The following is a 27662-nucleotide window of genomic DNA, read 5'->3' as shown; positions in this document are numbered from 1 at the left end:
ACAGCATGTCAACCCCTGTATACCACATCGCTCCAATTCACTCTATTCCTTGCCCTCCTTTCACCCTCCTGCATGTTCAGGCCCCGATCACACAAAATCTTTTTCACTCCATCTTTCCACCTCCAATTTGGTCTCCCTCTTCTCCTCGTTCCCTCCACCTCCGACACATATATCCTCTTGGTCAATCTTTCCTCACTCATTCTCTCCATGTGCCCAAACCATTTCAAAACACCCTCTTCTGCTCTCTCAACCACGCTCTTTTTATTTCCACACATCTCTCTTACCCTTACGTTACTTGATCAAACCACCTCACACCACACATTGTCCTCAAACATCTCATTTCCAGCACATCCATCCTCCTGCGCACAACTCTATCCATAGCCCACGCCTCGCAACCATACAACATTGTTGGAACCACTATTCCTTCAAACATACCCATTTTTGCTTTCCGAGATAATGTTCTCGACTTCCACACATTTTTCAAGGCTCCCAAAATTTTCGCCCCCTCCCCCACCCTATATATATATATATATATATATATATATATATATATATATATATATATATACTTTCTTTCAAACTATTCGCCATTTCCCGCATTAGCGAGGTAGCGTTAAGAACAGAGGACTGGGCCTTTGAGGGAATACCCTCACCTGGCCCAATTCTCTGTTCCTTCTTTTGGGAAAAAAAAAAAGAAAAAATATATCTTTATATATCTTTCATACCATTCGCCATTTCCCGCATTAGCGAGGTAGCGTTAAGAACAGAGGACTGGGCCTTTGAGGGAATATCCTCACATGGCCCCCTTCTCTGTTCCTTCTTTTGGAAAATTAAAAAAAAAAAAAATGAGAGGGGAGGATTTCCAGCCCCCCGCTCCCTTCCCTTTTAGTCGCCTTGTACGACACGCAGGGAATACGTGGGAAGTATTCTTTCTCCCCTATCCCCAGGTACAGTAGGGTTGAGGGGTCAAGTCAATTGGGAGGTGAGTTTGAATGGAGAAAAACTGGAGGAAGTGAAGTGTTTTAGATATCTGGGAGTGGATCTGGCAGCGGATGGAACCATGGAAGCGGAAGTGGATCATAGGGTGGGGGAGGGGGCGAAAATTCTGGGGGCTTTGAAGAATGTGTGGAAGTCGAGAACATTATCTCGGAAAGCAAAAATGGGTATGTTTGAAGGAATAGTGGTTCCAACAATGTTGTATGGTTGCGAGGCGTGGGCTATGGATAGAGTTGTGCGCAGGAGGATGGATGTGCTGGAAATGAGATGTTTGAGGACAATGTGTGGTGTGAGGTGGTTTGATCGAGTGAGTAACGTAAGGGTAAGAGAGATGTGTGGAAATAAAAAGAGCGTGGTTGAGAGAGCAGAAGAGGGTGTTTTAAAGTGGTTTGGGCACATGGAGAGAATGAGTGAGGAAAGATTGACCAAGAGGATATATGTGTCGGAGGTGGAGGGAACGAGGAGAAGAGGGAGGCCAAATTGGAGGTGGAAAGATGGAGTGAAAAAGATTTTGTGTGATCGGGGCCTGAACATGCAGGAGGGTGAAAGGAGGGCAAGGAATAGAGTGAATTGGAGCGATGTGGTATACCGGGGTTGACGTGATGTCAGTGGATTGAATCAAGGCATGTGAAGCGTCTGGGGTAAACCATGGAAAGCTGTGTAGGTATGTATATTTGCGTGTGTGGACGTATGTATGGGGGGGGGGTTGGGCCATTTCTTTCGTCTGTTTCCTTGCGCTACCTCGCAAACGCGGGAGACAGCGACAAAGTATAATGAAAATAAATATATATATATATTATCAGGGATTATCAGGAAGATATTACGTTGAACTAATATGTTTGTTTATACATTAACTCGCATATGATATGAAAAGTGATATGGTTATAGCTATGTATGGGAAAGTGTGTTAAATTGAGTCTGGTGTAGTGAGCGCGTGTAGTAATGAGCGGCGTAATGGTGTAATGGACCGTGCGGTGTGAGTAGAAGTGGCTTGGTGGGGGTGTTAGTTTACCAGATGTGGTGCAGCCCACATGATGGTAATTTTCTCTTGAAATATTGATTGATCTCGGTACAGCTGTAGGTAGATGGTTGCCGTGACGCTTACGTCTCTCTTACATCGCGTCAGTTACTGTGGCCACAGTTTCTTGGGTTGGCTCGTTCATATCGGATCTCCCGTTGTGCTGGTGCGATATGCGTCATGCTCTCTGATTGCTTATGAAATGTGACCAGCAGAGTAAATGTTGGTTACACGTATTCATAGATATCGAATTGTGAGGTTCCTTTAATAGCCTGACTGTTACGTAATTGCACATAGCTTACAGTGGGCAATACTGCTAAACATTTCAAATTAGATTATTTGAGATATTATTTAAATCACATGTTTGTTAAATCATCGTAAGAAGCTATGATTGTTTGGTGATACTCCGAGTGCTTTGACCTCTTGTGTGTGTTGTGATGGATCTGGGTTCAGAGGGCGGTGCTGAAAGACACTTCATGCACTCAAGCTTGGGTTCCACCCGTTCTTTCTTCACTCTGCGTCTGGACTTATTTAAGAATCTAAAGAGGAAGGTAAGCACAGTGTATGTGTGAGTTCATCATCGGTGCTATGTAAAGGTTCTTATGTTTCAATTTTTGTTGATTACCGGGAGTAAATACGCCTGTATAAGGGGGATGCTAAAGGGTAAGGGAGAATAATGTTTTGGGAGAGATGTCGAGGGTTAGTGTGAGGGCAAGAGCAAAGGAAGTGGTAGCGCTTCTGCTGAAGCGAGAGTTATGGGAATATGTAAAAGAGTGTCAGGAAGTAATCCCAGACTGACATGAGTAAAAATGAAAGTGGATTACGAGTGATGGATGATGATTATTACCGCCACGAGGAAATTGATAAAAACAGAGTAATATTTTGGGAAAAACTGAGTGTGTCAGCAGTTCTCATGCGAGAGTTTGTGTGTTAAGTGATGGGTGATTTAAATGCGAAAGTGAGTAATGTTGCTGTCGAGGGTATAACTGGGAAGGGTGGGATATTTAGTAAGATGAACAGCTTCTGCTGTGGGCTGATAAGGAAGTTGTGAATGGGAATACTTGGTTTAACAAGAGTGGCATAATTGAGTTGAAAAGATGGTCCGTAGGCAATGTTGAATTATGTACATTTTGATATACATGCAAACAATAAACTCTTGAATGTGTTGGAAGGGGCAGCTTGTGGGATGGCTGATCATTACCGGGTGGAGATGAGGGAGAAGATATGTTGAGATTTTAGGAAGAGAGATTATATGGATAGGAAGAGGGTGATGAAAAAAAAAAAAACTTGAAAAAGAGACTGGTATGAAGAAACACCAAGAGATATTGAGTGTAGAAAAGCAAAAGTTGAGAGTAAACGAATTAGGGGAATAGATGAGGTTTTATTGAAGCAGTGCTGGCATGTGCGAGAGGGATGTGTTGCATGTGGAAAGTGAGAGGTGGCAGGTCAGAAACGGTAATGAGTTGTGCAATAATGAAATAAAGAGAGGTTTATGGGAAGGTGTATTGGATGACTTGGAAATGTACTACAGAAAACAGCTGCGTGCTTGATAGTAATGTGCAGGGGCTGAAAAAGTGGGCAAAAACGAGTTGGACTGAGCAGTTATCAACTTTAGGGAGAAAAGAAAAATAAGGAGGTTTATTTTGTGAGGAAATAAATGTAAACAAATAAATGTGAGAATATGTGAGAATAAATGTAAACAATGGGGAAGAGGGCAAATGGGGAAGTGAAAACAGGTAGTAATGTGGTGAAGAAGAAATGGAGTAATTACTTTGAAGGAATATTGAATGTGTTTGATGATAGGATGGCAAATTTAAGGTGTTTAGGTCAGGGAGGTATGCAAAGCGAGATTCATGACAGGTGGTATCATGAAGGGAGAAGAGGTGGTGAGGGGCTTTCGTAAGATGAAATGTGGCAAGGTATGGAAGGTATTGCAGTTGAATTTCTTAATTTATGGGATGACTGTGTTGTTGATTGGTTGATTAGAATTCTCAAGTTAAGTATAGATCAAGGTGAAACTGAGGATTGGCAGAATGTATGTTTAAAAGCAAGGAAAGAGGTGAGTGTTGGAATTCAAAGAAGTTTAAGTTTTTTAAGTGTACCTGGAAAGTTACGTGGAAGAGTGGTGATTGAGAAAGTGGTGGCATGGTAGGAACAGCGCGGCTTCAGAAGTAGTAAAGGGTGTATGGATCAGGTGTTTGCTTTGAAGAATGCGTGAGAAATACAGAGTGAAAAAGAGGAATTTGCGTGTGGCATTTATAGATTTAGAGAAAGCATATGATAGGGTTAATAGAGATGCTTTGTAGAAAGGAGGAAAGGTATGAGAAGTAGTGAGGACTTCTCAAAAGAATAAGGCATGCGTATGAGTAGGGAGCTAGAAGGATGAGTGGATTCAAGTGAAGATGGGTTGAACAAAAAGGGTGGATTATGTCACCATGGTTGTTTAGTTTGCTTTTGGATGCGAGAGCGAGGGAGGGTCTTGGAGAGTGGGGTAGGTATGTCGTCTGTTGGAGGTGGGGGGGGAGGCAGGCCTAGGAAGCGAGTCTGTTATTGGTTGCCGATGACAGTTTTGGTTGCAGATTCGACCAAGAAAATACAGATGTATCTGAGTTTGGGAAAGGGGAAAATTGAGAGTAAATTTAATCAAAGCAAGGTTAATAGATTTTCCTAGCACTACCTCGCTCGCACGCGCGATGGGGTGGTGGTGCCATTTCATGTGTGGCGGGGTGGCAGTGAAATGGATGAGGGCAGCATGTATGAATATGTACATATGTATATATGTATATATCTGTGTATGTATATGTATGTATACGTTGAAATGTATAGGTATGTATATGTGCATGTGTGGGCGTTTAAGCATATACATGTGTATGTGGTTGGGTTGGGCAGTTCTTTCGTCTGTTTCCATGCGCTACCTCGCTAACGCGGGAGACAGTGACAAAGTATAATTGATATGATATATATATATATATATATATATATATATATATATATATATATATATGCCGCTGTCTCCCGCGTTTGCGAGGTAACGCAAGGAAACAGACAAAAGAAATGGCCCAACCCACCCCCATACACATGTATATGCATACGTCCACACACGCAAATATACATACCTACACAGCTTTCCATGGTTTACCCCAGACGCTTCACATGCCCTGATTCAATCCACTGATAGCACGTCAACCCCGGTATACCACATCGATCCAATTCACTCTATTCCTTGCCCTCCTTTCACCCTCCTGCATGTTCAGGCCCCGATCACACAAAATCTTTTTCACTCCATCTTTCCACCTCCAATTTGGTCTCCCACTTCTCCTCGTTCCCTCCACCTCCGACACATATATCCTCTTGGTCAATCTTTCCTCACTCATTCTCTCCATGTGCCCAAACCATTTCAAAACACCCTCTTCTGCTCTCTCAACCACGCTCCTTTTATTTCCACACATCTCTCTTACCCTTACGTTACTTACTCAATCAAACCACCTCACGCCACACATTGTCCTCAAACATCTCATTTCCAGCACATCCATCCCCCTGCGCACAACTCTATCCATAGCCCACGCCTCGCAACCATACAACATTGTTGGAACCACTATTCCTTCAAACATACCCATTTTTGCTTTCCAAGATAATGTTCTAGACTTCCACACATTCTTCAAGGCTCCCAGGATTTTCGCCCCCTCCCCCACCCTATGATCCACTTCCACTTCCATGGTTCCATCCGCTGCCAGATCCACTCCCAGATATCTAAAACACTTTACTTCCTCCAGTTTTTCTCCATTCAAACTTACCTCCCAGTTGACTTGACCCTCAGCCCTACTGTACCTAATTACCATGCTCTTATTCACACACACATATATATATATATATATATATATATATATATATATATATATATATATATATATATATATATATATATATATGTTCCTATGAGTCCACAGGGAAAATGAAACACGATAATTTCCCAAGTGCACTTTCGTGTAATAATCACATCATCAGAGGAGACACAAGAGAGAAATATAACAGTCAGTTGATATACAACGAAGAGACGTAGCTAGGACGCCTTTTGGTAAACGTGATGGAGCAATCACATGTTTACCAAATGGCGTCCTAGCTACGTCTCTTCGTTGTATATCAACTGACATATTTTTGTCTTGTGTTTCCCCTGATGTGATTATTACACCCTCCTGAACATGCAGGAGGGTGAAAGGCGGGCAAGGAATAGAGTGAATTGGATCGATGTGGTATACCGGGGTCGACGTACTGTCAATGGATTGAATCAGGGCATGTGAAGCGTCTGGGGTAAACCATGGAAAGTTGTGTGGGGCCTGGATGTGGAAAGGGAGCTGTGGTTTCGGGCATTATTGCATGACAGCTGGAGACTGAGTGTGAGCGAATGGGGCCTTTGTTGTCTTTTCCTGGCGCTGCCTCGCGCACATGAGGGGGGAGGGGGATGTTATTCCATGTGTGGCGGGGTGGCCATGGGGGTGAGTAGGGGCAGACAGTGTGAATTGTGTGCATGTGTGTATATGTGTGTGTCTGTGTGTGTATATATGTGTGCACATTGGGATGTGTGGGTGTGTATGTTTGTGTGTGTGGACGTGTGTGTGTGTGCATGTGTGTGGGGGTGGGTTGGGCCATTTCTTTCGTCTGTTTCTTTGCGCTACCTCGCAGGCGCAGGAGACAGCGACAAAGCAAAATAAATATAAATATATATATATATATATATATATATATATATATATATATATATATATATATATATATATATATATGTGTGTGTGTGTGTGTGTGTGTGTGTGTGTGTAGTCCCTTGAGTGTAAAACTTTATGAATTTTGACTGTGTCTTTATCTTTAAGATTACGTGGTCAAGAAAAGGAGGTAAAAATATGGGTAACATTACATTGCTATTGACATTAAATGATGTGCAATTGTTGGGGGAGCTGCTACAGCTGGTGCAGGAGCAGGGACAGAGGAGTCGTAACGCAAGAGAGAAGGAGGTGTCGCTAGGATCTGATGCTGCTGGAGGAGGAAGGAGGTTTTTCTTGGGTCCTTTAATGCAGTTGCAGGAGGGTGAGGCATGGTCATTAACTGTCTATTGTGATGCTTCATGAGGGATTAGGTTTCTCTTGAGCCCCATGATTCTGTTGCTTGAGGGATGAGGCTTAGCTGAGGTTCCATGGTGCTGCTGTAGGAGGGAGGAGGTGTTTCTTGGGTCCTGTGGTGCTGTTGCAGGAGTTTGGAGCATGGCTGTGGATCTATTGTGCTCCTGCAGGATGGGGTAGGTGTTTCTAGGGTCCCATAGCATTGTTGAAGGAGGGTTGAAGCATTTCTAGGACTCCATGATGCTGCTGTTGGAGATGTGAGGAATTCCAGGGACCAATGGTGCCTACAGGAGAGAGTAGGTGTTGTCAAGGTTCTTGGTGCTGCTGCAAGAAGATGAAGGCAAATGCTAAGTCCTGTGGTGCTTCTGCAGGAAGGAGGCAATGCCAGTTCTTGTGGTACTGCTTCTGAAGGTATGAAGATTAGCAGGGTTCCCATGGTGCTGCTATAGGAGAAGTGAGGTTGAATGAGGTTCCCTTAATGTTGCTACAGGAGGGATGAGGTGTTGCTGTGTCCCATAGTACTGATACAGGAGGGAGAGAATTTGATGCATGAGTCCCATTGGGCTGCTACAGGAGGTGAGTGGTTATAACGGGATCTTGTGGCGCTGATGCTAGAAGCGAGAGATGATAACAGGGACCCATTGTTATGCTCCAGAAGGGAGAGGTAGTCCAAGTCTTAAGTTGCTGTTGCAGGAAGGATGTTGGTGCTTTAGTCATTTGGTTCTGCTGCAGGAAGCAAAGCCAGAGTCCTTTCTGTTGCTAATGATGCTTCTATTCAAAGGAAAGAAAATCAAATCCAAGGTGGAAGTGAAGTTTATAGCAGCTGTTACCATATTTAGATCAAACTGATTCTGCACTTAAGCACAGTGTGTAGCACCCAGCGCCAAGGTTATGTTTCTGCATTACAGGCTGCAGCAGGTTACATCCACATAAATATATGAACTAAAGTTGTGCATATGATACTAAGGTTATGTCTCCATGCTGTGCATGCCATCAAGGTGTGCCTATACGAATAACACTTTTGACAAGAAGGGCTAATTTTAACATACATGTATACATACAATACATATGTTTATGTGGAACATATACTCAAGCATGTGTGGAGAGAAAGAGAGAGAGAGAGCGCATAAGTAAAGTGCAAGCATTAGATGTTGGCAATGACATTGACTGAGGATGGTAACAGAGAGAGCAGACTGTCTCTAATGACTGAGCTTGGTTGCCTGGGATTGGAACATTGTTACATGCAGCATTAGAGACATTGGTAGAGGAAGCTTTGTGATTAGCTCTCACTATCATAGACAACTGTCACTGATAAGATTACTGTAAAGTGTATCATTCACTGGTTAATGCTGGAGTCAGAAGTTAGACTTAGATGTAGTTTGTCAGATTGGATATATATATATATATATATATATATATTCATTTATTTATATTTATTTTGCTTTGTCGCTATCTCCTGCATTAGCGAGGTAGCGCAAGGAAACAGACAAAAGAATGGCCCAACCCACCCACATACACATGTATATACATACATGTCCACACACACAAATATACATACCTATACATCTCAATGTACACATATATATACACACACAGACATATACATGTATACACATGTACATAATTCATGCTGACTGCCTTTATTTATTCCCATCGCCACCTCGCCACACATGGAATAACAACCCCCTCCCCCTTCATTTGTGGGAGGTAGCGCTAGGAAAAGACAACAAAGGCCCCATTCGTTCACACTCAGTTTCTAGCTGTCATGTAATAATGCACTGAAACCACTGCTCCCTTTCCACATCCAGGCCCCACAGAACTTTCCATGGTTTACCTCAGACACTTCACATGCCCTTGTTCAATCCATTGACAGCACGTCGACCCCGGTATACCACATCGTTCCAATTCACTCTATTCCTTGCACGCCTTTCACCCTCCTGCATGTTCAGGCCCCAATCACTCAAAATCTTTTTCACTCCATCTTTCCACCTCCAATTTGGTCTCCCACTTCTCCTCGTTCCCTCCACCTCTGACACATATATCCTCTTGGTCAATCTTTCCTCACTCATTCTCTCCATGTGACCAAACCATTTCAAAACACCCTCTTCTGCTCTCTCAACCACGCTCTTTTTATTTCCACACATCTCTCTTACCCTTACATTACTTACTCAATCAAACCACCTCACACTACATATTGTCCTCAAACATCTCATTTCCAGCACATCCACCCTCCTGCACACAACTCTAATCATTGCCCACGCCTTGCAACCATACAACATTGTTGGAACCACTATTCCTTCAAACATACCCATTTTTGCTTTCCGAGATAATGTTCTCGACTTCCAAACATTCTTCAAGGCTCCCAGAATTTTTGCCCCCTCCCCCACCCTATGATTCACTTCCGCTTCCATGGTTCCATCCGCTGCCAGATCCACTCCCATATATCTAAAACACTTTACTTCCTCTAGTTTTCCCCATTCAAACTTACCTCCCAATTGACTTGACCCACAACCCTATATATATATATATATTTTATTTATTTTGCTTTGTCGCTGTCTCCTGCGTTAGCGAGGTAGCGCAAGGAAACAGACGAAAGAATGGCCCAGCCCACCCACATACACATGTATATACATACACGTCCACACATGCAGATATACATACCTATGCGTCTCAACGTATACATATATATACACACACAGACATATACATATATACACATGTACATAATTCATACTGACTGCCTTTATTCATTCCCATCGCCACCTTGCCACACATAGAATAACAACCCCCTCCCCCCTCATGTGTGCGAGGTAGCGCTAGGAAAAGACAACAAAGGCCACATCCGTTCACACTCAGTCTCTAGCTGTCATGTAATATTGCACGAAAACCACAGCTCACTTTCCACATCCAGGCATGTGTACGAGTAGGAAAAGGGGGAAAGTGATTGGTTCCCAGTGAATGTCAGTTTGCAGCAGGGGTGTGTGATGTCTCCATGGTTGTTTAATTTGTTTATGGCTGGGGTTGTTAGGGGGGTGAATGCAAGAGTTTTGGAGAGAGGGGCAAGTATGCAGTCTGTTGTGGATTAGAGAGCTTGGGAAGTGAGTCACTTGTTGTTCGCTGATGATGCAGCGCTGGTGGCTGATTCATGTGAGAAACTGCAGAAGCTGGTGACTGAGTTTGGTAAAATGTGTGAAAGAAGAAAGTTAAGAGTAAATGTGAATAAGAGCAAGGTTATTAGGTACAGTAGGGTTGAGGGTCAAGTCAATGGGAGGTAAGTTTGAATGGAGAAAAAGTGGAGGAAGTAAAGTGTTTTAGATATCTGGGAGTGGATCTGGCAGTGGATGGAACCATGGAAGCGGAAGTGAATCATAGGGTGGGGGAGGGGGCGAAAATTCTGGGAGCCTTGAAGAATGTGTGGAAGTCGAGAACATTGTCTCAGAAAGCGGAAATGGGTGTGTTTGAGGGAATGGTGGTTCCAACAATGTTGTATGGTTGCGAGGCATGGGCTGTGGATAGAGTTGTGCGCAGGAGGGTGGATGTGCTGGAAATGAGATGTTTGAGGACAGTGTGTGGTGTGAGGTGGTTTGATCGAGTAAGTAATGTGGGGGTGGGAGAGATGTGTGGAAGTAGAAAGAGCGTGGTTGAGAGAGTGGAGGAGGGTGTTTTGAAATGGTTTGGGCACATGGAGAGAATCAGTGAGGAAAGATTGACCAAGGGGATGTACGTGTCGGAGGTGGAGGGAACGAGGAGAAGTGGGAGACCAAATTGGAGGTGGAAAGATGGAGTGAAAAAGATTTTGAGTGATCGGGGCCTGAACATGCAGGAGGGTGAAAGGCGTGCAAGGAATAGAGTGAATTGGATCGATGTGGTATATCGGGGTTGATGTGCTGTCAGTGGATTGAATCAAGGCATGTGAAGCGTCTGGGGTAAACCATGGAAAGCTGTGTAGGTATATATATATATATATATATATATATATATATATATATATATATATATATATATATATGGGGATAGGAGAGAAAGAATACTTCCCACGTATTCCCTGCATGTCGTCGAAGGCAACTAAAAGGGGAGGGAGCGGGGGGCTGGAAATCCTCCCCTCTCATTATTTTCTTTTTAATTTTCCAAAAGAAGGAGCAGAGAAGGGGGCCAGGTGAGGATATTCCTTCAAAGGCCCAGTTCTCTGTTCTTAACGCTACCTCGCTAAAGCGGGAAATGGTGAATAGTTTGAAAGAAAGAAAATATATATATATATATATATATATATATATATATATATATATATATATATATATATATATATATATATATATTTTTTTTTTTTTTTTATACTTTGTCGCTGTCTCCCGCGTTTGCGAGGTAGCGCAAGGAAACAGACGAAAGAAATGGCCCAACCTCCCCCCCCCCCATACACATGTACATACACACGTCCACACACGCAAATATACATACCTACACAGCTTTCCATGGTTTACCCCAGACGCTTCACATGCCTTGATTCAATCCACTGACAGCACGTCAACCCCTGTATACCACATGACTCCAATTCACTCTATTCCTTGCCCTCCTTTCACCCTCCTGCATGTTCAGGCCCCGATCACACAAAATCTTTTTCACTCCATCTTTCCACCTCCAATTTGGTCTCCCTCTTCTCCTCGTTCCCTCCACCTCCGACACATATATCCTCTTGGTCAATCTTTCCTCACTCATTCTCTCCATGTGACCAAACCATTTCAAGACACCCTCTTCTGCTCTCTCAACTACGCTCTTTTTATTTCCACACATCTCTCTTACCCTTACGTTACTTACTCGATCAAACCACCTCACACCACACATTGTCCTCAAACATCTCATTTCCAGCACATCCATCCTCCTGCGCACAACTCTATCCATAGTCCACGCCTCGCAACCATACAACATTGTTGGAACCACTATTCCTTCAAACATACCCATTTTTGCTTTCCGAGATAATGTTCTCGACTTCCACACATTCTTCAAGGCTCCCAGAATTTTCGCCCCCTCCCCCACCCTATGATCCACTTCCGCTTCCATGGTTCCATCTGCTGCCAGATCCACTCCCAGATATCTAAAACACTTCACTTCCTCCAGTTTTTCTCCATTCAAACTCACCTCCCAATTGAATCGACCCTCAACCCTACTGTACCTAATAACCTTGCTCTTATTCACATTTACTCTTAACTTTCTTCTTTCACACACTTTACCATACTCAGTCACCAGCTTCTGCTGTTTCTCACATGAATCAGCCACCAGCGCTGTATCATCAGCGAACAACAACTGACTCACTTCCCAAGCTCTCTCATCCCCAACAGACTTCATACTTGCCCCTCTTTCCAAAACTCTTGCATTCACCTCCCTAACAACCCCATCCATAAACAAATTAAACAACCATGGAGACATCACACACCCCTGCCACAAACCTACATTCACTGAGAACCAATCACTTTCCTCTCTTCCTACACGTACACATGCCTTACATCCTCGATAAAAACTTTTCACTGCTTCTAACAACTTGCCTCCCACACCATATATTCTTAATACCTTCCACAGAGCATCTCTATCAATTCTATCATATGCCTATATATATATATATATATATATATATATATATATATATATATATATATATATATATATATATATATATATATATATATATATATTTTTTTTTTTTTTTTTTTTTTTTTTTTTTTTTATACTTTGTCGCTGTCTCCCGCGTTTGCGAGGTAGCGCAAGGAAACAGACGAAAGAAATGGCCCAACCCCCCCCCCCCCCATACACATGTACATACACACGTCCACACACGCAAATATACATACCTACACAGCTTTCCATGGTTTACCCCAGACGCTTCACATGCCTTGATTCACTCCACTGACAGCACGTCAACCCCTGTATACCACATCGCTCCAATTCACTCTATTCCTTGCCCTCCTTTCACCCTCCTGCATGTTCAGGCCCCGATCACACAAAATCTTTTTCACTCCATCTTTCCACCTCCAATTTGGTCTCCCTCTTCTCCTCGTTCCCTCCACCTCCGACACATATATCCTCTTGGTCAATCTTTCCTCACTCATTCTCTCCATGTGCCCAAACCATTTCAAAACACCCTCTTCTGCTCTCTCAACCACGCTCTTTTTATTTCCACACATCTCTCTTACCCTTACGTTACTTACTCGATCAAACCACCTCACACCACACATTGTCCTCAAACATCTCATTTCCAGCACATCCATCCTCCTGCGCACAACTCTATCCATAGCCCACGCCTCGCAACCATACAACATTGTTGGAACCACTATTCCTTCAAACATACCCATTTTTGCTTTCCGAGATAATGTTCTCGACTTCCACACATTTTTCAAGGCTCCCAAAATTTTCGCCCCCTCCCCCACCCTATGATCCACTTCCGCTTCCATGGTTCCATCCGCTGACAGATCCACTCCCAGATATCTAAAACACTTCACTTCCTCCAGTTTTTCTCCATTCAAACTCACCTCCCAATTGACTTGACCCTCAACCCTACTGTACCTAATAACCTTGCTCTTATTCACATTTACTCTTAACTTTCTTCTTCCACACACTTTACCAAACTCAGTCACCAGCTTCTGCAGTTTCTCACATGAATCAGCCACCAGCGCTGTATCATCAGCGAACAACAACTGACTCACTTCCCAAGCTCTCTCATCCCCAACAGACTTCATACTTGCCCCTCTTTCCAGGACTCTTGCATTTACCTCCCTAACAACCCCATCCATAAACAAATATATATATATATATATATATATATATATATATATATAAAATTTCTAGGTTACATTGTGACATGATTTTGTAGGGTAGATGCAAACAGCTCTTGGTATAGTGTTCATATATTAAAGGAAAACAGAGAACAAGTAGATATCTTTATTATTCATAATTTAAGTGCTGTATAACAGTTAAACAGGGAGGTACTCATCTTTTTTTTCAATTACTGGAACTATTATTACTCATTTTTGTTGCAAGAGTTCAGACATTTTATTCTTCAACAAAATAGTAATGACTTGGGCATTTGCTGCAGGTTAGCAGAAATGTGAAGCAGGAGATGGAACCACTAGCAACTAGTGAAGTCAACATAAACTCTTCTAGAAGATATGGAGCAACACACTATGAATTTGCCACCCCTGATAACCAGCCACAGTCCGATGACGATGACCAGCTCTCTGATCATGCAGATGAGAGGCTCGGTACTGTGCTAATATTTGTTTCTATTTTCTTGTGTGTGTTTCTGTATGATTACTTAACTGATTATCTGTGTGTATACCAGTATTTCATACTGTCTATCTGTATGATATTTATGTCAAAATGGGTGTTTCTAGCACATACCTGCTGCTTCCTCAGTTTTGATACTTGATTTATTTTTACATTATGAGGAATGGAAAAGAGTGTCTTTTAACATAACAATGATATAATTGTATGTTTCCCAATTTGATTTAGCTGATCTTAGCTGGTCATTCATGATAAAATGTGTTATTTGGCTAAAACAATACACCAAATGACCTCTATCTGAAAATTACAGGCATTTGGCATTTTGTTGGTAGTATTGTGAGTGTAATTGAAATATAGGGTGGAAATTTTCAACCCAGAGTGAGTGCAGAATAACGGGACTTAAGGGATGCAAGAATTTATGGGTAATCTTTAAGATAAGTAATTTGGACATGATAGGTCTGAATGTGTATAAGAATTTATTGTTGAATATGCAAAAATTGTACATAATAGGATAATTATTCTAGATATTTTGCTTTAATGTGGAATCTTGATTTTCATAGTATTGGAGATGTATGAAATGAGAAGAGCTGGAGTGGAGAATCTGTATATATAGAATTGTAGAAATTTAGGGTCAAGTTTAACAGTTAGGAATAAGTATGAAAAAGCTTTGTGGGTGAAGAAATTTTTAAAGTGTTACATAGATAGAAGCCTGTTCAATATGTTATGGTCATAAAGGTTGCATAGCAAATGAGAGATTAGGAAACATTTGTGGTAGTCTGATTGAAAGGACAAAGAAGAGAGGTAACCTTAATTGTTGGATATACTTTGTGAGTGAGCTGATTATTCTTTTTTCATGCTTGTTAGCCATTTTCTGCATTAGCAAAAAGCTGATTTTAGCAAGGTGTATTTTTGGATCTGTTGAGAGAGACATAATTGTAGATTGAATCTTGTAAAGGTATTTTCTTTGTGAGGGTGTAAGTGCACCAGAATATGCACGTACAACATAATAACTCATCATGAGATGTTGAGTAGATATGTTGCTCTTATGTGAACAACTTTCTTCACTTGCTAAACTGTAAAAACCTTAAAGAAGAGAATATTCTGTGAAGCTCTGTGCTTTTGATTTCTTATTACCAGATTTCAGATTATAGAAAGATTACAAATTCTATTTATGTTGATTTTTTGGTAAATTCAGATTATTCAATAACACACATGAGTTCAAAGCCAAAATGCCATTTTTTTAACTGATTAGGAATTATTGATGCTTTTACAATATATGAAGTATATATTATTGCCACATTGGTTCAGTTGCAAACCTCTTTTTTATGTCGCTGTTTTCCCATGTGGAACACATTAGAGCGTTTTTTTCCCTTATCGAACACATTAGAACGTTAGTCCTCTGCAGGATGCCATTAATATTACACATTCACACCCATTTGCTCAGTTATAGAGATTATCCACATTTTTTTTATCTTTCTAGAATCCTGGAAGTCACCGCTGTCCCTGTCTAAGTCAGATGCAGAATCTAATAAGACATCAATGTGCAGAACAAAGCCACACCCTGCAGGTACTTGTACATTTGTTTTACAGAGATCACTTACTTTTATGAAAAGAATGTTGTTTCTGCCAATATATAACATTCTTTCACCTACTGTCGAATTGCATGGCACATGCAGCATCTTCTCCACTTCTCCCGTCCTTTTTAACATGAAGTATACATTCATTTTTTGACGAAAGTCAAAAATTACATTGTCATACATTAGTTGAATAATTTCCAGGGAATTGAAATTAATATCTTACAGATCTTAAGCTGTAATATCCAGTGTCATCTGTATGGGTTAGCTGGCATTTGCAGACAAGAATTACTTCAGGATTTATCATTTCATATTATAAATGTGAATGTAATCAGGTTTATGAAAGAATTCCATCAAATATGGCAAACATTTATGAGGGAAAAGAAAGAGTTTTTTGTCTGAATAACAAAAGCACAAAAGATACAGCCAGGGGTGAATATATGATAGATATTTGGTAACCACATATTGCTTGGAAACAAGATAACATAGTACATATTCTTTCGTCTGTTTCCTTGCGCTACCTCGCTAATGCGGGAGACAGCAACAAAGTATAATAAATAAGATGAATAGTACATAGTTTGGGAACTTCTTTGATAAGATAGGTTGAAAAGAGAGGACAAGATCTTGAATATCTCATGATATTAATACTGTTAACTACATTACAGTTAAGAAGGTGTTACATTTTTCCCATAGAAATTTTTTGTTTGATAGCTGTATATGAATTGACATACCTATGTAACAGATGATGTCTCTCTCCTCTGTTGTAGATCTGCCATTACCTGCTGATGACACTGACCATAAGAATAAAAGTGTCTCTCACTCTGACACTTCTCCACATACAAAGGAGAAACGACAGGTATTTTTTTTAACAAGTTTTATAACACTATAGAAATCCATTGAGGTATAATCAGTAGTATTTACTTTAGTTCAGTATTGTACTGTATGCATTTTAATTCTTTGTAGCAGCCTGTAATATTAACTAATTGTACATTATTCGTTATTGCCTGATGAAATGATGAGATATATAAGCCATGTCTATGGACAGAAAAATAAGACAGCCATTATATATGTCATTTGATGCATCATGTTATATTATCTTTTGATATTTTGCTTTTGTGAGCCAGAATGTAATTCCTCTGATACATCTATTGTGATATTACTTTTCTCAAAAAATGATATTATTCAGAGTGTGGTTAGTACATGTTCCAAAGTTCTGTAAAGGTTTTGAGGTTAATAGGAACTCTGATATTGTAACACAAATATCCTTAGTATTTTACACACCACATGCCTTAGTAATACTTTATTTCATGATAGCCTGACATCTAAGAAAGTTAGTGATTAATAGTAATTATGGGTTTTGATATTAAAGATAACAATATATGAAGAAGCTGTTTGTCATGCTAGTCATGCTTCTGCTCTGTATGTTTGCAGAATCGACCCACCTTGAAAATTTCTGCTACTTCCCAGAGCCCTGTTTTGAATTCACCCGATTCTGATACAGATATTCTTGGTTACTTTGATTACACACCAGACATCATACAGGATGCAGTTGATGGTAAGTTTTTTGTTATGTATGTCTAATTTTTGGAAATCTTCAAAGGGCCATGTTTGTAATTTCATTAACAAAATGTAGATCACCTTACACCTCAGATTAGAAGATAAGATTAGAGTTGGGCCTTCACACATCATATTTAGGAACGAAGAATCTTTTAATGTGTCTCAGGTGCATATTCATAACCCTCTTGGATGTACACTATGACTTCATGGGCATTTCCTGATGATGCTATTTTGCCATTAGGAAATGAAATTACTGTTGCAAACCTTTTTACTACTTTTGCAACACTAAAAACCCTTGAGGTTTCTACATAAGGCACATGATTTCCTTAGCATGTTAAACAAGGTTATTTTTTGTATATCATTGAAGTTTTACACTGCACGACCCCATGTTAATCTAGTGTTCACTTCTATGTGATCTTTTGTCTGAATAAAACATAAATTTGTGCACAACATTTTGATTAAACATAGAAAAGCAACAACCACCAAAATTATTCAGAAATGCACCTCCCAGTCATGCCTACCAACCCAGCAGAGACAACAGGAGTTGTACTGTTCATTTTGACATGTATTGGACATATCCATAAAGATACTTTTTTGATTGTGTTGCAGTAAAGTCCTGTCTCATGTCTTGATAATTGCAACTTCTTTAACCCAGAATGCAGTTATAACCCTTTAAGGTTACATAACATAAAACTTTGATTACAGTGAGGAATTGTAGTTTGTGACAAGTTGTTTTAATTACAAGAAGAAGAAAGCAGAGTAAAAGTTCTTAGATGGGCATATTTTTCATGTCACCACATGAAAGAGTACAGTAGTGAGATGTGCTGGAGGTTAGATACCATTTAGCTGATAACAATAGTTATTATGTTTCATTTTAATTTGTTGCCCCTAATTTTGCAGAAGAATTAAGGAAAAGGCCATAGAGTATGTAAATGTGAACTGTATGTAGATGTCATAGTTGAATAATAAAAGAATATGTGGAGATGCATAAGTGCCATACTTTGTTTGAATGTTGAAGATGAACAAAAATGAAAGTTTGTTTTTTAGTCTTTTTGGTATACTTTAAGATAGTAAGACAACAAAGCTAGAACCTTTAGATTATTTAACATAAAAAGAGAAATTGATTTATGCTTGTCACAGTCATGTAATCATCTCATCACTTGCTGAGGTTTTTATGCTCTGATTGCACTTTGATTCTCTTCTCATTCAGGTATTGCTTAAATGAAGGGGTTACCTTTTATATATACCATAAGAATTGAAGCTTTAGTCTTAAAGAGGCTAGATTGGTGGTGTTGATTTTAGTTTTAGAGTCAGCAAGTAAGTGAAACTAGCTAGGAATGAGGTGAATGTAGCTTGTACATTAACAGAATTAGTGTAAATAGATCTTAAACATGCTTGAATAGGTAGAATTTTATTCAATTAGTCTTTGCACAGACACAGACAAAGTCTTTATCTCTAAAACAGAACGTGAATGTTCTAGTAATGAAAACCTATGTTTTTTATTTTCAGCTCAAAATGGTGTAATAATGTCACATTATTCATGAGATATAGCTGAAGTAAAGTCCAAATCTAGATTGTGTGAGATTGCTTGGCATAGGTTGGAAGTTGATATGTCAGATTACTAAAAATCCTGTGCAAAAAAATGGAGCTGTGCAAAAATTTTTGGTATTTCCTATTCACTATTTTTAAGGTTTGTTGCATTTTAGGTGTTGGTTCACTCTCATACTCCAGGGTGTTTCACACAAATAAGTTTTGTGAACTGATGCCTGAAGTGTTTGTCCCAGACCATCCTGTGCAGCTGCAGATCAGCAAAGTTCAAACTGTTCATTCCCATATACATATCTTCAACAGTTACGTGTGAGTATCCAAATACAGGGCTGATTTGGTTTTATTGACTCCTAGATTAAGTTAATCTATTATATAGTATGTATCATGATTTTATTATTGGATGATGTAGTCACTTCGCAAGGTTGGTCAGTGAATTTACTTATTGAAGAGTAAGGGCAAAAAGAAAGCTGAGAAAAGTTGCTGTGAAGAGTGCTGGGAAGGAGTGAAAAGTAAGGATATAGCTGTGTACAAATGATTGGGTTTTATTCTTGTAGTTAATTCTCACCTGTCATTACCATGAGCTGTGTTTCTAATCTTACTTTTATTACTGTTCTTTTAGGTCAGAATCATGTTGCTATGCTATGTTTATGTGTCTCTGCTGTGTAAAAATATTTGCAGTTTCCATGAACGTCAGATCAACCCTAGTTTTCTGTTTCTTGTCAATTAGTTTTATTCACTGCATCACTTGCTAAAATAGTTTCTGGGTATATCTGACAGAAACTAAAATAATGAGGTTATAGTTTACAGGCAACTTATTTTAACACCTGCTGTCCTATGTTGAAAATTTTTTCATCTGTCACAGCAGTTTGAGGAAAGAGTACTTATAGGACAAATTATAGTTTTCATTTGTCTTTGTGTTTAGGTTTTCTGGGCTCATTAGATTCTTTAGCAGCCCATTTATCTTGCAGCCCTCATAACATGTATACCCACAATGAATAAACTGGCCAAATCTCTATTTACCACATTACTTTAGGTGATTTACTTATTATTACCATGTATCTTCAGCTAAGATAGCTGTATCTGATTTTGTTTTTAGGTATTATGTCCTTGTTGCTACTGTAATATAAAGTTTAAGCATAGAGAAAGGGGAAGCAGAGTAACCATTTGTGTTACTCATGCTTATACAACAAGAAAATTTGATTTGCAAACGTAAGAAATGTATCAAGTATACTTTTTTGACTTCATATCATATCCCTCTACTTCATTGATATGAGCATAGATATTTTGTATATTTATGTCTCTTCTATAGTGTTTTGACATCACAAGCCATACCTGAGTATGGTTCACATTTTACCTCTTCAATTGGTCTTACTGTCACGTAGAAACTTTTTATTTTGTATTCAAAGCATACAGGGATTGCAAAGTTTGGCTAATAGCCATTAAAGTATGTTACTTAGCCAGGGGATCCTGTGGTAACTGAAAATATTCTTGAAAGGATTTTGCATGTATGTACAGTATCATTATGACAAGAAATCCACATATTATTCAACATATCTCTTATTGTATGGAGTCTGTGCATACCCCCATGAGAAACTTTCATCCCATGATCATTCTTTTGCCTATCTATTTTTAAGGCTTGTCATTAATATGGAGCATGGAGACCATAAATGGACTGTTCAGAAGAAAGTGAGGCAGGTAGCAGCTCTACACAGTGGGCTTCTACTTTTCAGGTCAGTTTTATGTTCATTTTGATATCAGTAATACATATATGTGCTAGAATGGTCTAGCGAGGTTAGGAGAATTGCAACATTTATTCAGAAAATTGAATTTCAGCATGGTAAGGTGGAAGAGTTCTTGATGGAAGGAAATGGGGGGGAAAATATGTGGAATGGTGTATGCGAATGAGGCATGTAAGGACAGGGATAAGTGGAGACTTTTGCCATTGCCGTCCCCTTGATGAGAGTTCCTGGAGGGAACAGTCTTCAGAGCTATGGATAGGTAGAAGGTTTTTATTGACAGTTATGGTGCATTTTTCATATGTATATCAATTTTCCCATAGAAGGTTTTTATTGACAGCTATGGTGCATTTTTTTTATGCATATCAATTTTCCCAATCAGTGTTCCTTCAAACAATCCAATTCAGTTAATGCTGAGTAAAAGCCATTTACTGTCAGTTTCCTTTTTGGAACCTAATAAGTTTTGTGACAGCATCAAAATCTTAAAGCATGTTTTTGAGGAAAACACTTCTGCTTTATGATATTGCACATTAACACCTATAATCATCAAAAACAATGGCACCAGTCACTGGCTAACTCTTAATCATTGCCTTAATTGTTCTACAGACATAAGCCACTTGTTATTAATCAAAAGATGGCAAAGTCACATTATCTGTGTCAGTCTGATGTACTGGAAATAGTTATGCTGTGCTATGCTATATCTCTGACTCCTGCTCCAATTGGAACTCCCTCAGAGGAATAGCCATGGCAAAAGAGTCTTTGTGACTAAAGAACTCCAGTGCTGCTTCTTACTCACCCTTAACAGGTAACTGGCTGAGGATAAGTCTAGTGCAGTATTTTCAGAGGCTCCTACCTAATGTTCCTAATGACTACTTCTATCTAATGCTCCTACCTACTACTTCTACCAAATGCTTCTGCCTAAATGTTCCTACTTACTACTACTATCTACTGCTCCTATCATTTTTCTAAAAGCCAGGGATGGCTCATAGTGCTCACCACAGGAAAATCAAGTTACAAAGAATGAGCTGAGTGAGTTAAGTGTTGTCAAAAGTTACATATGCCAAGGAGAGATTGTATGTTTGTGGACAGAGTGCCAGTAGTCCACATGTTAGCGAGGCAGAAAGAAAAGACAGCTACCTGGGTCAGAGGAGTGTAACTTGACAGCCAATAAAGTGCTGGCTCACTAAGCAGATGCCACTAATCCTCATGATACTCAGGCGGGTAGTACTGGTAATATACCTCCCTGATTGTTGGCTGCCTACCAGCAACTGCCTAAGGTGCAGGGACTGAAAAAGAGGGCATATACGAAGAGGGGTGAGTGATTATCAGCAAATAGTTTACAAGCTAATTATAGATTTGACCTCCATATATAACCATGTGTCACTTTGATTGACTGGAAATAGTTTGCCAGCTAATTAAAGAATTGATCTTTGTATATATCCAGCTTATTTCGCTTTTCTTGGAATTTTACACTAATTGAAAATTTTTGAAATATTCAGCAAGAATATGTAAGTCCAACCTTTTTTGTGGATGCTCTTTTTTTAAACTAGAAGTTTGAAAACTTAAATGGGAGGGTGGGAAAACATCACAGAAAACTGAAGAATTTTTCACAGGGAGGATCATATGTGTGACAATGCCAATTTTGTGTTGACATTCTCACTTCATTTTGAAAAATAGATTTTTACATTTTTTACATGATTTATAAGTGGTAGACCAAATTGGAGGTGGAAGGATGGAGTGTAAAAGATTTTGAGCAATCAGGGCCTGAACATACAGGAGGGTGAGAGGCGTGTAAGGAATAAAGTGAATTGGAACGATGTGGTATACTGGGATCGACGCGCTGTCAGTAGACTGAACCAGGGCATGTGAAACATCTGGGGTAAACCATGGAAAGGTCTCTGGGGCCTGGATGTGGATAGGGAGCTGTGGTATCAGTGCATTACAGTGTATATTTTGTTTGGTAATCCCATTCTTCATAGATAGAGAATATTTTGTAAGCGAAGAATTTGCCATCTCAGCTTATAACATTATGAGGAATGTACTGTGTGTAGCCATTTTTTTTCCAGAAGGCTCTTTTTTTTTATCTTATGAAGCAGAACCTTTTGTGCATAATCTTCCCAAGTAAATTTGTCTCTAGGCATTTTCAGACACTCATCATAATTGTCTTTTCTTAACCTTGGTCTTATATTCTTTCCTTCCACTTTTGGTTATCAAACATAAAGAGTTTATAGTTTACAAAATTGTTATGTATTTCATATTGACAGTGCATCACTTGTGGAACAGCTGAACAGTTACACCATAATATGTTTGAATGTAGATCACTGTCATTGAATTGTCACATTTGACTAGGGTCAGAATAACAAGAAGCTTCTGCATCACTCACTATACTGTAGATGAAGAGAATGTGTTGGATGTTCAGATTTATTTCATTAAATTTCCTCACTACAACAACACACATGAGTGGCCTTCCTAGGAAGTATACCATACGCTCTGCAATTTTTTTTCTATTGGTGCTGCTCAAAGACATAAAAAGTAGTCTCTTGAATAACAATACAGGACCAGGCTGAAAATGCCATCAGCAACAAAGGTAACGAGACAGCAGAGGCAGAGTATGCGGAAGCAGATTAAACAAGCTCAACAGGCTGCTGATACAGTGGATGGTGAAACTGCAACCTCTCAGAAAAGGCTACTCAAGTAAGTGATCATTGAATTTTTATTTTCATTATTGTTATTATTATTATTATTATTTTCTAAGTATTTCTCACATACATTCTTCAAAGCAAACACCTGATCCTCACATCCTCTACCACTTCTGAAACCACACTGCTCTTCCCCAATCTGATGCTCTGTACATGCCTTCACCCTCTCAATCAATACCCTCCCATATAATTTACCAGGAATACTCAACAAACTTATACCTGTGTAATTTGAGCACTCACTCTTATCCCCTTTGCCTTTGTACAATGGCACTATGCACGCATTCCGCCAATCCTCAGGCACCTCACCATGAGTCATACATACATTAAATAACCTTACCAACCAGTCAATAATACAGTATGTAGCATTTATGGATCTGGAGAAGGCATATGATAGAGTTGATAGAGATGCTCTGTGGAAGGTATTAAGAATATATGGTGTGGGAGGCAAGTTGTTAGAAGCAGTGAAAAGTTTTTATCGAGGATGTAAGGCATGTGTACGTGTAGGAAGAGAGGAAAGTGATTGGTTCTCAGTGAATGTAGGTTTGCGGCAGGGGTGTGTGATGTCTCCATGGTTGTTTAATTTGTTTATGGATGGGGTTGTTAGGGAGGTGAATGCAAGAGTTTTGGAAAGAGGGGCAAGTATGAAGTCTGTTGGGGATGAGAGAGCTTGGGAAGTGAGTCAGTTGTTGTTCGCTGATGATACAGCGCTGGCGGCTGATTCATGTGAGAAACTGCAGAAGCTGGTGACTGAGTTTGGTAAAGTGTGTGAAAGAAGAAAGTTAAGAGTAAATGTGAATAGGAGCAAGGTTATTAGGTACAGTAGGGTTGAGGGTCAAGTCAATTGGGAGGTAAGTTTGAATGGAGAAAAACTGGAGGAAGTAAAGTGTTTTAGATATCTGGGAGTGGATCTTGCAGCGGATGGAACCATGGAAGCAGAAGTGGATCATAGGGTGGGGGAGGGGGCAAAAATTCTGGGAGCCTTGAAAAATGTGTGGAAGTCGAGAACATTATCTCGGAAAGCAAAAATGGGTATGTTTGAAGGAATAGTGGTTCCAACAATGTCGTATGGTTGCGAGGCGTGGGCTATGGATAGAGTTGTGCGCAGGAGGATGGATGTGCTGGAAATGAGATGTTTGAGGACAATGTGTGGTATGAGGTGGTTTGATCGAGTAAGTAACGTAAGGGTAAGAGAGATGTGTGGAAATAAAAAGAGCGTGGTTGAGAGAGCAGAAGAGGGTGTTTTGAAATGGTTTGGGCACATGGAGAGAATGAGTGAGGAAAGATTGACCAAGAGGATATATGTGTCGGAGGTGGAGGGAATGAGGAGAAGTGGGAGACCAAATTGGAGGTGGAAAGATGGAGTGAAAAAGATTTTGAGTGATCGGGGCCTGAACATGCAGGAGGGCGAAAGGTGGGCAAGGAATAGAGTAAATTGGATCGATGTGGTTTACCGGGGTTGACGTGCTGTCAGTGGATTGAATCAGGGCATGTGAAGCGTCTGGGGTAAACCATGGAAAGCTGTGTAGGTATGTATATCTGCGTGTGTGGACGTATGTATATACATGTGTATGGGGGTGGGTTGGGCCATTTCTTTCGTCTTTTTCCTTGCGCCACCTCGCAAATGTGGGAGACAACGACAAAGCAAAAAAAAAATATTATTATTATTATTATTATTATTATTATTATTACTATTATTATTATTATTATTATCTTCTTTGTAGGTTTTGAATGTTTAGGGTCTGAACAAGCAGGAGTGTGTAAGGCATGCATGGGATGGATTTGATTGGAGAGACGTGGTATCCAGGGTATGATGTGCTGTCAGTGGACTGAACCAGGGCTTATGAAGTAGCTAGGGGAAACCACGGAAAGGGCCGTGGAGCCTGGTTATGGATATTGGGATGGGATTTGGGTGCATTACACTTGACAGCTAGAGATCTGATATGAATGAATGAGGCCATTTCTTCATGTGTTCTCTATATTACCTTGATAATGGGAAACTGTGAACAGTTATGCAGTATTCTTACTTCCCATACCCAAATGTGAATTAATTTACCATGCCAACACCTAATTCAGGGAGATATGAAGTGGAGTAAGATCAAAATTGAATTTGATATGTACTTTTTTTTTATTTTATTTTGCTTTGTCACTGTCTCCCGCATTTGCGAGGTAGCGCAAGGAAACAGACGAAAGAAATGGCCCAACCCACCCCCATACACATGTATATACATACACGTCCACACACGCAAATATGCATATCTATACATCTCAATGTACACATATATATATACACACACACAGACACATACATATATACCCATGCACACAGTTCACACTGTCTGCCTTTATTCATTCCCATCGCCACCTCGCCACACATGGAATACCATCCCCCTCCCCCTCATGTGTGCGAGGTAGCGCAAGGAAAAGACAACAAAGGCACCATTCGTTCACACTCAGTCTCTAGCTGTCATACAATAATGCCCCCAACCACAGCTCCCTTTCCACATCCAGGCCCCACACAACTTTCCATGGTTTACCCCAGATGCTTCACATGCCCTGATTCAATCCACTGACAGCATGTCAACCCCGGTATACCACATCGATCCAATTCACTCTATTCCTTGCCCGCCTTTCACCCTCCTGTATGTTCAGGCCCCGATCACTCAAAATCTTTTTCACTCCATCTTTCCACCTCCAATTTGGTCTCCCACTTCTCCTCGTTCCCTCCATCTCCAACACATATATCCTCTTGGTCAATCTTTCCTCACTCATTCTCTCCATGTGCCCAAACCATTTCAAAACACCCTCTTCTGCTCTCTCAACCACGCTCTTTTTATTTCCACACATCTCTCTTACCCTTACATTACTTACTCGATCAAACCACCTCACACCACACATTGTCCTCAAACATCTCATTTCCAGCACATCCACCCTCCTGCGCACAACTCTATCCATAGCCCATGCCTTGCAACCATACAACATTGTTGGAACCACTATTCCTTCAAACATACCCATTTTTGCTTTCCGAGATAATGTTCTCGACTTCCACACATTCTTCAAGGCTCCCAGGATTTTCGCCCCCTTCCCAACCCTATGATTCGCTTCCGCTTCCATGGTTCCATCCGCTGCCAGATCCACTCCCAGATATCTAAAACACTTTACTTCCTCCAGTTTTTCTCCATTCAAACTTACCTCCCAATTGACTTGACCCTCAACCCTACTGTACCTAATAACCTTGCTCCTATTCACATTTACTCTTAACTTTCTTCTTTCACACACTTTACCAAACTCAGTCACCAGCTTCTGCAGTTTCTCACATGAATCAGCCACCAGCACTGTATCATCAGCGAACAACAACTGACTCACTTCCCAAGCTCTCTCATTCCCAACAGACTTCATACTTGCCCCTCTTTCCAAAACTCTTGCATTCACCTCCCTAACAACCCCATCCATAAACAAATTAAACAACCATGGAGACATCACACACCCCTGCCGCAAACCTACATTCACTGAGAACCAATCACTTTCCTCTCTTCCTACACGTACACATGCCTTACATCCTCGATAAAAACTTTTCACTGCTTCTAACAACTTGCCTCCCACACCATATATTCTTAATACCTTCCACAGAGCATCTCTATCAACTCTATCATATGCCTTCTCCAGATCCATAAATGCTACATACAAATCCATTTGCTTTTCTAAGTATTTCTCACATACATTCTTCAAAGCAAACACCTGATCCACACATCCTCTACCACTTCTGAAACCACACTGCTCTTCCCCAATCTGATGCTCTGTACATGCCTTCACCCTCTCAATCAATACCCTCCCATATAATTTACCAGGAATACTCAACAAACTTATACCTGTGTAATTTGAGCACTCACTCTTATCCCCTTTGCCTTTGTACAATGGCACTATGCACGCATTCCGCCAACCCTCAGGCACCTCACCATGAGTCATACATACATTAAATAACCTTACCAACCAGTCAAAATACAGTATGTAGCATTTATGGATCTGGAGAAGGCATATGATAGAGTTGATAGAGATGCTCTGTGGAAGGTATTAAGAATATATGGTGTGGGAGGCAAGTTGTTAGAAGCAGTGAAAAGTTTTTATCGAGGATGTAAGGCATGTGTACGTGTAGGAAG

At 40.2% G+C, this 27662-nt stretch overlaps 1 protein-coding gene across 4 annotated transcripts in view; it reads left to right on the top strand.

Annotated features, from left to right (window-relative positions):
* LOC139754228 (phospholipase D2-like) overlaps window positions 1–27662 on the top strand; it is a 96863-nt gene that overhangs the window by 8871 nt on the left and 60330 nt on the right. For 2 of the 4 annotated variants that reach the window (XM_071671558.1, XM_071671549.1), the window contains exons 2-8: window positions 14207–14372; window positions 15875–15961; window positions 16736–16824; window positions 17400–17523; window positions 19232–19382; window positions 20708–20803; window positions 23366–23503. In XM_071671558.1, the coding sequence (XP_071527659.1) occupies window positions 14231–14372; window positions 15875–15961; window positions 16736–16824; window positions 17400–17523; window positions 19232–19382; window positions 20708–20803; window positions 23366–23503 (827 nt within the window). In that variant the 5' untranslated portion in view covers window positions 14207–14230. Of the gene's footprint in view, window positions 1–2236; window positions 2566–14206; window positions 14373–15874; window positions 15962–16735; window positions 16825–17399; window positions 17524–19231; window positions 19383–20707; window positions 20804–23365; window positions 23504–27662 lie in introns of those variants that run through there. The other 2 variants (XM_071671541.1, XM_071671531.1) reach the window with 2 other exon arrangements.

The sequence above is a fragment of the Panulirus ornatus genome, chromosome 2 (assembly GCF_036320965.1).
Source record: "Panulirus ornatus isolate Po-2019 chromosome 2, ASM3632096v1, whole genome shotgun sequence".
NCBI lineage: Eukaryota > Metazoa > Arthropoda > Malacostraca > Decapoda > Palinuridae > Panulirus > Panulirus ornatus.
The sequence above is the reverse complement of the archived record's forward strand: the minus strand, read 5'-3'. Positions and strand labels throughout refer to the sequence as shown.